Source organism: Trachemys scripta, chromosome 10 (assembly GCF_013100865.1).
Source record: "Trachemys scripta elegans isolate TJP31775 chromosome 10, CAS_Tse_1.0, whole genome shotgun sequence".
NCBI classification, from domain to species: Eukaryota; Metazoa; Chordata; order Testudines; family Emydidae; genus Trachemys; species Trachemys scripta.
In genome coordinates, this window is record NC_048307.1 from 46,375,326 (window position 1) to 46,387,527 (window position 12,202).

A 12,202-nucleotide genomic window follows, 5' to 3' on the forward strand; every position below is an offset into this window, starting at 1 on the left:
CTCCAGAAACGTCCCATAATCCCCTTAAGTCAAGTGGCCACTCTTGTCATTGTTTTGGATATACCCTTTGAAAGCTCCGTTTCTGATAGCCGGCATGCTTATCTGCTCCGAGACAAAGCAACCATTACTGTGGAATGCTGTGTGAGAGAGAGAGGCGGGAGGGGGAGGTTTGCTGCTGTCTGAACTTACAAGATAGCATGCTGACATGCTCTCAGCCCCCCAAAAACCCACTCGCTCTCCTCCCACATACACATAACACACTCCCTGTCACACTCCACCCCATTTGAAAAGCACGTTGCAGCCACTTGCATGCTGGGATAGCTACCATAATGCATTTCTCTCTGTGGCCGTTGCAAGAGCTGCTAATGTGGCCACACCAGAGTGCTGGCAGCTGGCAGTGTGGACAGACTACAGCGCTTTCCCTACTGCACCCTACGATGGCTGGTTTAACTCAAAGCGCTCTACATCTGCAAGTGTAGCCATGCCCTAAATTTAGTAGCTTCTGTCTAACATCCTCCTAAGATACTTGTGGAATGGAAAGTGTGTTCTCATGACCATATGATGAGACTGCATCACCTGTTTTTTCCCCCCAAATACAGAACAGAAGTATTTATTGAACACTTCTGCCTTTTCAGCATTATTATTGATAATTCTATCAATTCCAGCTAGTACTTGACCAATAGCACTGTCAGGATAATTTTTTCTCCTAATGTACATATAAAAAACTCCTTCTTACTCTTTTTAATTCTGCTGGCCATAAATTTCTCCTTGTGTCCTCTTGCTTCCTTATTGGTTTTCCACAATTCCCAACTTCTGATTTATATTCATTACTATCAATTTCCCCTTTCTTCCATTTGTTATATATTAACTTTTTTTACAGTTGCCTTCACTTCCCCTCTAACCCAGGCTGGTTTTTTAACCAATACGGCCTTCTTCCTCAGTTGTGGGATTATGGCTTTTGGGGGATTTAGTAAGGTTTTCTAAATGATTCCCAACTATCATTCATATTTTTCTGATTAAATTCTTCCTCCCAGCTCATTTGGCTCATAATTGTTTTCAGCTTCGGGAAATTGGCCCAAGTACCACACATATATATTACTGGTCTGGACTTTATTCTATTTACACATTATAAATGTGATCAAGTCATGAACACTTGTAGCTAAGCTATAATTAATTTTTAGTCCTGTGATCATCTCCTCTTTATCTCTTACAAGAAGGTCCAATAAAGAATTCCCTCATGCTGGCTGCAACGTTTTTTGAGTTAGGAAATTGTCATCTATTATGTTTTGAAATTCCAGGGATGTTTTAGTCCTGGCAGCATGAGACCTCCAGCATATGTCACTCAGATTGAAGTCCCCCATGATTACATGGCTTTTTTCCCTACACATTGTAGATAGGTGCGTAAGGAGCTAGCCATCCTGTTCCCTATTGTGATTTGGCAGACACTAACTAGTGACCTATTTGTGCTTTACCTGTTAGTTCAGGGTGTTAATTTTGCTCCCTCTCTCATAGCTTCAGAGACTTTCTAGTATACAAATCCCTTTGCTGAATACAGGCACACAGCCCAGTGGGTAACACTCTCAGGGAGTTCTGGAGTAAATGTTATAAACTGGAGACATGGAGATCCAGAGCCATACACTCAGGGGATAAGGACACTGATTTAAATAGTTTGGGAGCACAGAGACAGCTGTCTGACTTGGGCAGAATTGGCAGGATCAAATCGCTGGAGCCTGCTTTCCCTTGATACCATGTGATGGGCTGGTCTGGCATGCTTCCACTGAGGATATCCTCTGGAGAGTCTCTGTTCTAAGGGAAGGTGAGCTCTCACTAGAGGGACGCAGTGTTAGGATATAGATATTCAGGCCTGTCTGCAAAGACCAATATTTTAAGAATTTAGGTGTATTCTTATCACTTAGCTAGTTATAGAGGTTCAAAACAAGAATCAAAATCAGTCTGCCTGTGTATGGGCCTTCTCTCACTATAATAGTCTAAGGCCTGGTTCTTAGGCTAAGACCTTTGGCTAAACAGCGAGGGCAGCCATAAGCTGGGAAGCGAATGGTCACGTCCTCAACAGTCACTCTGAAATACGGCATTTTGGGGCTGTTAAAAAGGTGATCCAATCTATCACCTCCAGAGAAACGGAAGAGCCTAGAAGATTTAAAGAAAACTTAGTCTGATAGCATCCTGTCTGGCAAGAACTCACTTATCAATAGCTGGGGTGTGAAATCCTCATTTCTTTGTTGTTCTAGCAACAAAATGTTGTAGTCCCCACTTCCCTATTGTTTATATGTATAAACTCTGTCGGGTTCTGAGATTGTTTTTGTCTGCTGTATAATTAATTTTGTTGGGTGTAAACCAATTAAGGTGGTGAGATATAATTGGTTAGATAATCATGTTACAATATGTTAGGATTGGTTAGTTAAATTTCAGTAAAATGATTGGTTAAGGTATAGATAAGCAGAACTCAAGTTTTACTATATAGTCTGCAGTCAATCAGGCTCGGGGCGGCGGGAATTGGAATCATGTTTTGCTAACGGGGGGAAATGGGAACAGGGACACAGGCAAGGCTCTGTGCGTCAGAGCTGGGAAGGGGGACACTGAGGAAGGAAATTGGAATCATTGCTTGCTGGAAGTTCACCCCAATAAACATCAAATTGTTTGCACCTTCGGACTTCAGGTATTGTTGCTCTCTGTTCATGCGAGAAGGACCAGGGAAGTGGAAGGGTGAAGGAATAGGCCCTCTATCACGCGGGCTGTGTACGTGGGGGAAGGAAGAGCTTGTACCTTTGGCAATGTGCTGATGGACCTCTACTCTCACCCAGTTAGAGAAGGTGACATTTTTGTGCAGGTCATTGATTCGGCAGATGTACAGTCGAGTTTCCCTTGCAGTGATGAGCAAATCTGGCTCCGTGGCCCCCACAATCTGGCAGCAAGCAGACTGAAAAGAAAATGCAACCTGTGGACATGGCATGAAGTCCTTTCTCTTCACCAGTACATTTGTAACCCAAAGGCACCAGCAAGCTCTTGGAGAGAGACATTACCCTAGAGACGTGGCAGAACCTCCCTGCTTCAAGCCCCGTTAACCAGACTGATGGATGATGCAGAGATGGGTGCAGGGGAGAAGAGCTCATTTGACAGCTCCCAGCAGCAACTTGCCATTGATGCACCATGGGTCTGAATAAGCAAACACATCCCACTTCCCCCCATTCTCTTTGCTTTTGGTTTCCTAGCCTCCCGGTTCCAAACCTGGCCAGCTCCAGAATGGACCCAGCTCTATTATACCACGGCTGTGTAAGCAGTAGGGCAAGCTGAAGCAGCCCTGTCCTGGTGACACAATGGATCAGAATGAGCCAGGAAGGCAGAGCACGCCGTCAGGTATTGCCAGGTATGGAAATGGAGCTGAGATTCCCAGGCTGCATAGATGCATCCTGCTGGTTGCACTGCTGTGAATGCAGAGACGGGGGCTCCTATTCCTGCTCTCCTGTGTGTGTTTGTCAAACCTGTCCTAGCAGCAGGATTCATCCTAGCAAAGATGACTGAGCCAAACTGTCCCATTTAACTGGCTTCCTTTCCTGAACCAAGACGAGAATTTGGGGTGAGCATGGGACTGCACAACAAGCCTGCCTGAGATGGATGTGAATGCCAAAGAAGGGAAAGGTGTGCACATGCGCATGTCTGCATGTTGGTGGATGGGGTTTGCAGTTTCCAATGTTTTAATCTGAAATCAGATGTTAATGGCAAGTGTGGCAGAACAGCTCACGGGGAGGGTGGAGCAGGGCCAGGCCCAAGGGGATGTAGTGTCACTGTTCCACCTGGTTGTTAGCACCTGGGCCCTGCTCTGCTTTATCAACATTGCAGGCCTGATTTGCTGCTATCTGGCCCCTTGTGTCACTTGATGCCTGTGCAGCCTCAGGATCAGACTCTTACCCCTGTGGCAGTGAGCAGCGGGGACTGGTTTGGGCGCTGTGCCCAGGTGCAGCACTGACTCCAGATGCCTGGCAATGGAGAATCAGGCCCTGAGAGCAGAGACTCCTGGTCTCTCGTTGCATGCCCAAGAGAAGAGGCTGCCATCCTGCAGTCACTTGGCCCACCAGTGAAATTTACTGTGCCTTGTCATACCCTCTTACTTCCCCTGCACGCACCTTTCCCTCCTCTAAGCTGGCTTGGTCCAGCTCTCGCTGCCTTTCCCTTGGAGGGCTATAACTTGTCTCCCTGGCTCCTCCTCCCTAAGGCCTTGGCTACACTTACCCGGTAGTTCGACGGCTGGAAATCGAACTTCTGGGTTCGACTTATCGCGTCTAGTCTGGACGTGATAAGTCGAACCCGGAAGTGCTCGCCGTCGACTGCGGTACTCCAGCTCGCCGAGAGGAGTACCGCGGAGTCGACGGGGGAGCCTGCCTGCCGCGTGTGGACCAAGGTAAGTTCGAACTAATTCGAACTAAGGTACTTCGAACTTCAGCTACGTTATTCACGTAGCTGAAGTTGCGTACCTTAGTTCGAATTAGGGGGGTAGTGTAGACCAAGCCTGAGTGACTTCACTGGCCCTGGCTGCTGTCCTTCGAGCTCTGCTGCCTCCCTTCCTCTCCCAGCTTCCTTGTTTGACCACAATTACTGGGCCAATGCGTTTATCCCTCCCAAGACACAGGCAACCCCACCCTCACCCCCAGCACTGCTCTCTGTTCTCCCAGTGCCTGCACATTCCTTCTCATCCCTCAGTGCCACTCATTCCTCTTCAGCCCCTCCCTCTGTCACAGCCCACCAGTCTCTCCCTTGTGCTCACTCTCCTCCTTCAACCACACTGTCCTCTCTTGGATTTGCTGACTCCACTGTCTCCTCCCCACCCCCAGGCTTTTACTCTCGCCCGGCAAGTGCCTCTTCCTGAGCTGAGCACCTCTGGAGAAAAGCCAGCAGCTGGGGATTCCCCGCTCTGCTCTTTTTCCTCCCGTTCTGCTGCCTTTCTTGCTAAACAAATCTATTTCTTATTGAACTGCTCCTGCACCCCCAGCCACCAGCACTGTTTCCTCTACCTTCAGCTCCCCGTCCAACCCTCTGCCCCTCTCTGTTCTCTACTAGCTTCCTTACAGACAGTGCTAGCACAAACAATCAGCAGGCTGCCCGGCCACATGCCAATCTGATTGGTAGGAGCAGCAGCTGCCATCTTCCTTCAGCCCCGATCCAGCCCACTCCCCACTATTGGCCACTCAGTCTTTCAGACATGGCAGCTTTGTACTGACAGGGCTAAGGAGGGTTCTCTGCCCATCCCTGTAACTGATGCATGGGGCACAGTGGCTGGAGTGGGGAGGGGAGTCTCTGTCTTGCAGTCGCAGACTGTGCTTTCCCCTGGCCTTACCTGGCACTGGTAGAACCACTGGTACTGTGGGGAGGTGCAGGCTGTGGCCCTACATCGCATCGTGAGGGAGTAACCGACAGGGACGGAGGCAGAGGCCGGCTGCTCAGTGATCACAATAGCTAGAGAGAAGCAGATGCAGAGTGGTAATGGCAGCCAAGGGAACAGAGAGAGGAGCAGCAAAGTGGCCTGGTGCTCTGAGCCCTAAATATTCAACCTGTTTTCCCTGGAGTTGGATGGCCAGATGGCCCAGCATGATGCAGGGTGTTCTTTTCCCTGCAAGGGATGGAAGGGAAGGGTGGTGACTGGAGCCCTCCCTCATCTTGTGCCTCACGCAGTTCTTGACTTTGAGACGCCATAGACTCCTGGGTGAAAAGCCACCTCCATGGGGGCAGGCTGGGGCCCTGGGCTCATCCCTCTCTGTGCCACTTCACTCAGTTGGCCAGGCACATGATGCTGCACCATCTGAAGGGTGCTCCTGCCCTGTGCTGAGAAGCTCTGGAAGGGGCTGTGTCCATCTGCTCAAGCTGATGCTCCTCGCCTGTAGAACTGCTGGCACGCCTTCTCAGCAGCTGGGGTCTGGCATGCTGCCATCACCACTTTTACAGTGTTTAAACCTATGGGCCACAGCGCCCAGAGCTGTATGATTTGTATATTGATCGTTTGAACAGTAGGATACACTGCAACTGCACATCGGGTGTCTCGTTAATAAAGATGGCCTGCAGAAATGCTCCATTACATCTGGCTAATTAGTGGAGCACCATACAACAGTTCTCCTGGAAGCACTGGTGGTGGCTCCATCATTAAGGGTCGGTTAAGTTTTGAGAGAAAAATAACAGTAGCGTCAACCCCAAACATTCAAAAATCATGAGTCAAGCCCTAGAAAACATGAGATGATTTTAAATATTATGAGATTTCAACAAAACACATTCAGTGTTATTTTTCTTTGCTTTCTGGTGTTGGAGTGTTCCTGGCTTGCGTTGTCCAGCTTTTCTCCGCAAACCAAGGGGGTAGAAACTCGGTTTCTTGTTTTAAATGGAACCTGAAATTCTCCCATAATCACATGATTCCAGCAGCTGGGGCTTTGGGAAAAGCACCAAAGTGTGTGACCCACAGTTGTGTGCCACACCTGCAGCACAGCAATACAGATGTGTATTTAAACTCATTTGTTGCGCTTTGGGGGTGGGCAGAAGAGAGAAATAGCTACTGTGGATCACAGTGAAGGGAGCCCTATCCCCTGAACATGGTTGAGCGCTGCTCACCTTTTGGCATTGCTTAATCAGCAGCTTGGTCTTCCACGGGCAAGGCACGGGGCTGGTGTCAGCAATTAAGCGCCTCACTCCCTGGCCACTCTCCCGCTAGGAAGCTGCACCTCCCTAGAAAGAGGCAGAGGGTCTTTGTGAGAAAGGAAACTTCTGGCCCACATGCCAGCATATCAAAGCAGAGAGGCAGCTGGCTGTTGCCATGTTACCCAACATAAAGGGCCACAGGCCAACTGTGCACCATGGGGTCTTTAGTAACCATCACATAGATTGTTCCTTTGGTGGCCTGTTGCTGGAGCAGCATGCTGGGGTAACAAAAGTAGACACATGTTTCCTCTATCCTCACCCCCCACCCCCCAGGCAGGAGAAGGTAGAACAAAGGCAGGTGAGGGGCACTGCAGGATGTCAGGGGCCTTAGCTTTCCTGGGTGGAGAGCTTGCTGTGCTTGGAGGATGGGGCAATGGGGTGAGTCTGAAATGTGCCAGGGTGGGGGATTGGGGAACCCAGAAATGGGGGGCTGAGAGCAGTCAGAGCTCCCCAGAACTGTGCCTGGTTAGGGAGGGGGCACCAGAGCTGTGCAGAGGGAGAGGGGCCTGTGCCCTCCCAGGGGAGTGGGGAGGCTGCCTGATATCTGCCAAGGGAAGCATGGGGGCAGATGCTAAAGGAGGTTTGGTAGTTTTGGAGCTTGGACAGAGGGACGTCAGGGAACCATTCAAAGAAGTGGGTTGGGTAGTCAGGGCTTCCTTCCCCCTGCCCATCCCTTCCCCCCCCCAATACAAGGCCGGCTCCAGGCACCAGCCTGGCAAGCAGGTGCTTGGGGCGGCCGCTCCGGAGAGGGGTGGCCGTTCAGCTATTCAGTGGCAATTCAGCGGACGGGCCCTCACTCCCGCTCAGAGTGAAGGACCTCCCGCCGAATTGCTGCCGCAGATCGTGATCACTGCTTTTTTTTATTTTTTTTTTTTTGGCTGCTTGGGGTGTCCAAAACCCTGGAGCCAGCCCTGCCCCCATAGCCTTGCTTCTACCCCCATTTCCCTCCCCACAATCTCTGCCCTGCCCCCCCGCCCAGCTCCATCCCTCTGCCATTCACAGACCTCAACAGGACAAGCCCTGGAGGACTGGGAGCCAGGACTCCCTGCTGACCTGCCTGTTCCCCTCCCCTCTCTGTTTCCTCTACCCTGCAATATAGGGTCAGAGTCCAGCTGAGAGGGATGGGGGGCTACAAAGGAGTCAGATACAGCTCCCCAGTCCCAGGTCCATTTTGTCTGATCTGTGGAGTAGTTTAGAGCAGCCATACTGCACTGGCACTTTGGCCACATCCCTGACACGCTCACTGTGCCGGGGTGTCTGCTGCTGGCAGATCTCCTGGCTTATCCACAGCACATACTGTCATGAGGGCACGGTCTGCGTGGCAGGTGAGGGCTGGTCGGATATGGTAGCAGTGATAACAGCTTTCAGGAAGATGCAGTAGAGTGGGGAACTCCCTGGTTTCAGAGGAAGCTCTCCAGGGAAGTGTGTGGCTCAGTGTGACATTAGCAGCAATGTGACGATAACAGTGGTTGCTGCCGGTAGCACCACAGATCCACGTGGCATGTTCCAGGAGTAGAAATACACAGAAATCTCATTCATTGACGATTTCAGTGCATTTCTCAAAACTCCCATTTGGCCCACCCCGACACATCCCAGCAGCAGGGATAAATTGTGAGGGCTGCCCTGGCCTCTCTAGGTGCATCTCTTCCATCCACACCCCAGGGGGCGGGGTGGAGGACCCCAGCATAGACTGAGCTGCAGCCTCACATTCAGGGGCGGCTCTATGTATTTTGCCGCCCCAAGCACGGCAGTCAGGCGGCTTTCGATGGTGCGCCTGCTGGAGGTCCGCCGGTCCTGCGTCTTCGGCGTCCCCGCCGCCACCAAAGCCACTGAAGCCGGGGGACCGGCGGACCTCCCGCAGGCACGCCGCCGAAGGGAGCCTGACTGCCGCCCTTACGGCGACCGGCAGGCTGCCCCAGGCACGCGTTTGGTGCACTGGTGCCTGGAGCCACCCCTGCTCACATTCACATTTGAATCTTACTAAAGCCCAGCTCCCAGCTGTGTTCAGCACTGCGTCCATTAGGAAGCAAATCCTCTGTCATTGGCATCGTGGCTTTTAACATATGAAATTTACCAGGAGAACTGTAAGCCTCACTGTAGAATAAGTCTTGCCACGGGCATCACCGCATTAAGGTGCTCAGATGCTATGGTGATGGGCCCACAGCAAGTACCTAGCCAGATCACACATGCACATGAAATAAACAATGGCCCTGATCCTGCAAATATTAAGGCATGTGAATAACTTGACACACTGGAATAGTCTCAATGCACTCAAAGGGACTATGTACATGTACATGAAATTACTGATGTGCCTAGAGGTTTGCAAGTTTGCGACCTATGGATGGGCCTTACTCAGGCTGCTTTCTTGAACCTCTACAACTCTTTTGCGTATGTTGAGAAAATAAAATCTTTCGTTTCAATGGCAGGTAGTGTTTGGGATCCTTCTAGTCTGTAGGAACGTTACTTTACCACCGCCTGTAATTTGTTTTAGACCAGGGGTAGGCAACCTATGGCATGCATGCCAAAGGCGGCACGCGAGCTGATTTTCAGTGGCACTCACACTGCCCGGATCCTGGCCACCGGTCTGGGGGGCTCTGCATTTTAATTTAATTTTAAATAAAGCTTCTTAAACATTTAAAAAACCTTATTTGCTTTACATACAATAATAGTTTAGTTATATATTATAGACTTATAAAAAGAGACCTTCTAAAAGCATTAAAATGTATTACTTGCACGCAAATCCTTAATAAATGAAGTCTCGGCACACCACTTCTGAAAGGTTGCCGACCCCTGCTCTAGACAATCCCAGGTGGCATGGGTAGCTGAAAGAAACATTGCTTTAGTTGGTTATAAAATCCTAAGAATAATATTTAAAACCAGACCTGTAAGTTTCGCCCTGCCTCAGGCCCCGGCAGAGCATGTGTGACGCTGATTCCACCCGATAAATGAAAGTATCATTTCTCACATATTAATGCTTTCACATCCCTTTAAGGCTCAGAAGATACCAGCATTCTTCAGCCTCCTGTTAGATGTGCAGTTTCAAAACTTTGCTAGAGGAGCCCAGAGGCCCCATTCAGCCCCTTGGCAGAAAGACAGAGTCTTGTGACTGTCACCAAGTCAGAACAAAGCAAACTCTAGCTTAGCTGGCAATTTCCAGGATGGCAGGCTGCATGGGGGGGGGGGGGGGGAAATCACAGAAGTCTCCTTTGTGCCTCTTTCTACCTTCACCGCAAAAGAAAATAAAAAAGAGCCACAGATGTCAGAAAGGACATTGATTCCCCTGGGGAAAACGCCAGGGAACTTACCAGGTGTTCGGCTCTGTAACCTGCGGGAGAGCCACTTCGCAACCTGCTGCTCAGAAAGTTCCTGGCTGTACAGTGATCCAGCACTTCCTCATTTCTGCAGTGGTTTGGTGAGGAGTCTCACACCAGCACAACAGGCTGAGTCACTAGCCAATCCCAAAACAAGTCCAAGCCCAGAAAGTGAAACTGGGGAAAAACTTCTCTGAGTGCGAGTGAGTCTCCTCCCTCCTGGTGAGACTGAGACATGTTATCCGAGGAAACAGATCTGCTACCAGCACTGATCCCACACAAGCAGAGATCTCAGCACAGGCAAAGTGAACAAATCTTCCTGCCAAAGGCTTCCCTGGAGGGGGACTTCCCAGACAGCATGACAGCCTGCCTATGAATCAGCTCTCAGATTTCCTTCCAGAACTCAATATTTCTTAATGGCTGCTATTGCTCCTTTAGTTATAGTACAGCTCCTTTCTCTTCACAACCGTTACACGTTCATCCTCTCTGCTGTTCCTGCCCACCACAAACAGATGCCCTGCCCTGTAACTAAGCCAGCATTGCTGCCAGATAATCAGGTTAAACGGGGCGGGGGGGCAGAGACATCATCTCTCTTTTTAAAGTACTTTTATTTTGCAGCTTTTGGAGTGTGTGGATTCAGAAAAGGGATGGGAGAGGCCAAGCCAGAAAAAGAACCAGAGACAGCTGCATCATACTTTGCCCTAAGAATCATGGGAACATCAAAGGGAAGTGTGAATCACCAGACTCTGGAGATAATTCAGGAAGTAGTTGTGACTGGGGCTAGTTTAAAGCAATCAGGGGCCTTAGGCTCCTCCAAAAATGGGATGTCCCATAGTTCTGCTCCTTCAGCCCAGACTTGATTGTGGTCTCACACATCTCCTTTGGAGGGCTGGTGGAAGGGGACCTCCTTCCCCCAAGAGAAACGGAGGCAGGAGCAGGGGAGGCCCTCAGTGTTTATTCCAGTTGCCAGGGCATATCTGCTGGGGCAGATAGGCCATTTGCTGCACTCTCTCTCTCCTGCCACCCAGAGTCCTGTGTTGGGGTGATGCTGCTGGTGGGGCTGTCCAGAGCAGCAAGCCTCAGAGTTAACACCCCATTGAGATGAATGGGGCAGATCTCCTCAGCGCTATTGTTTCAAGCTCTCTGCAGACTCAAGCTGATGCTACAGCAGTTACCTTCAGGTCATGTCTTCAAATGGTCTTTCCTGACCATGGGTGCTAGAAACTATTAAAAAAATGAAACTGAGACGATGATGTAATCATGTCACTCCATGAGCTAGGGCCCTAGTTATGCCTTAATCTGACCTCGGTCTCAACCTCAGAGTTAAGGGTGAGTTGAGTTGTTCAATTAAAGCAGGGATTCAACCTCTTAGCTATGTAGGAAAAATACGAAGTATCCTCCTAAAATCCCAGCATTCACTCTTTGGGCACAGAATGCATTTTCTGAGAATTGACAAGTTAATTAGCTAATTCATTTAGGAATTACATTTCATTTTAAATGGGTCTATAAGGGAATTTAGCCCTCTGTGTCAGTCTATTTTTTATCCCAAATTATCTCAGTAGCAGAATGACCGACTCCTCAAACTTCCCATGTAGTTACTGAAACTCTCTGAAATCCTGCCTGTAGGTTGTATCTAAAGAAACTTGATTGGAGTTACAACCAGAGTGAATATCTTAGTATATCTCGTAGTTTGGATTGTAGCCTAGAGCCAGGGCTCTGCCAATAGCTCAGGTCTAGCTAATTTGCATACTGCAGTTCAATAAGTTGAAATGAGTCAGCTCCATGAGCATATCAGAGTTGGGTTACTTGGCCCAAGCTGTCACCACTCCCAACAGTGCTGTGGCCACATGCTGGCTTCTGTAGCCCATCAGACAGAGTCCTGGTCTGAGGGGCTGGGTAGGGTTAACTGGACTCTTCTGGGCAAGCTGAACAGTGCTCTCGGACCATAGAGACATCAACGCGGGGCCATGAGTGGGAGGATATGGGTGCCCCCCCTCTACCCCCTAAAAGGGCACTGGCACCTTCCCCACAGGACAGTAATACAGACAGTATGTATGTGTATGAATGTGTGTGTCACAAACAATGCAGCTGCAGCCTGCCGCCGACTGCCCCGACCCCAGCAACCAGCCCCTACTATTGTATTATAGTAGTATTGGAGATCCCCTCATCCAGGGGCAGAAAAGAACTGCCCCTGC

General features: G+C 49.8%; 1 protein-coding gene across 3 annotated transcripts in view; it reads right to left on the bottom strand.

The window, feature by feature from the left end:
- The window catches only part of LOC117884144 (mucosa-associated lymphoid tissue lymphoma translocation protein 1-like), a 60,315-nt gene extending 49,833 nt beyond the window's left edge, over positions 1 to 10,482 (bottom strand). For 2 of the 3 annotated variants that reach the window (XM_034784296.1, XM_034784294.1), the window contains exons 1-4: positions 10,002 to 10,482; positions 6,610 to 6,723; positions 5,351 to 5,469; positions 2,785 to 2,938 (exon numbers count right to left, since the gene is read on the bottom strand). In XM_034784296.1, the coding sequence (XP_034640187.1) occupies positions 2,785 to 2,938; positions 5,351 to 5,469; positions 6,610 to 6,619 (283 nt within the window). In that variant the 5' untranslated portion in view covers positions 6,620 to 6,723; positions 10,002 to 10,482. Of the gene's footprint in view, positions 1 to 2,784; positions 2,939 to 5,350; positions 5,470 to 6,609; positions 6,724 to 9,578; positions 9,912 to 10,001 lie in introns of those variants that run through there. The other variant, XM_034784295.1, reaches the window with a different exon arrangement.
- Positions 10,483 to 12,202: the final 1,720 nt, after the last annotated feature.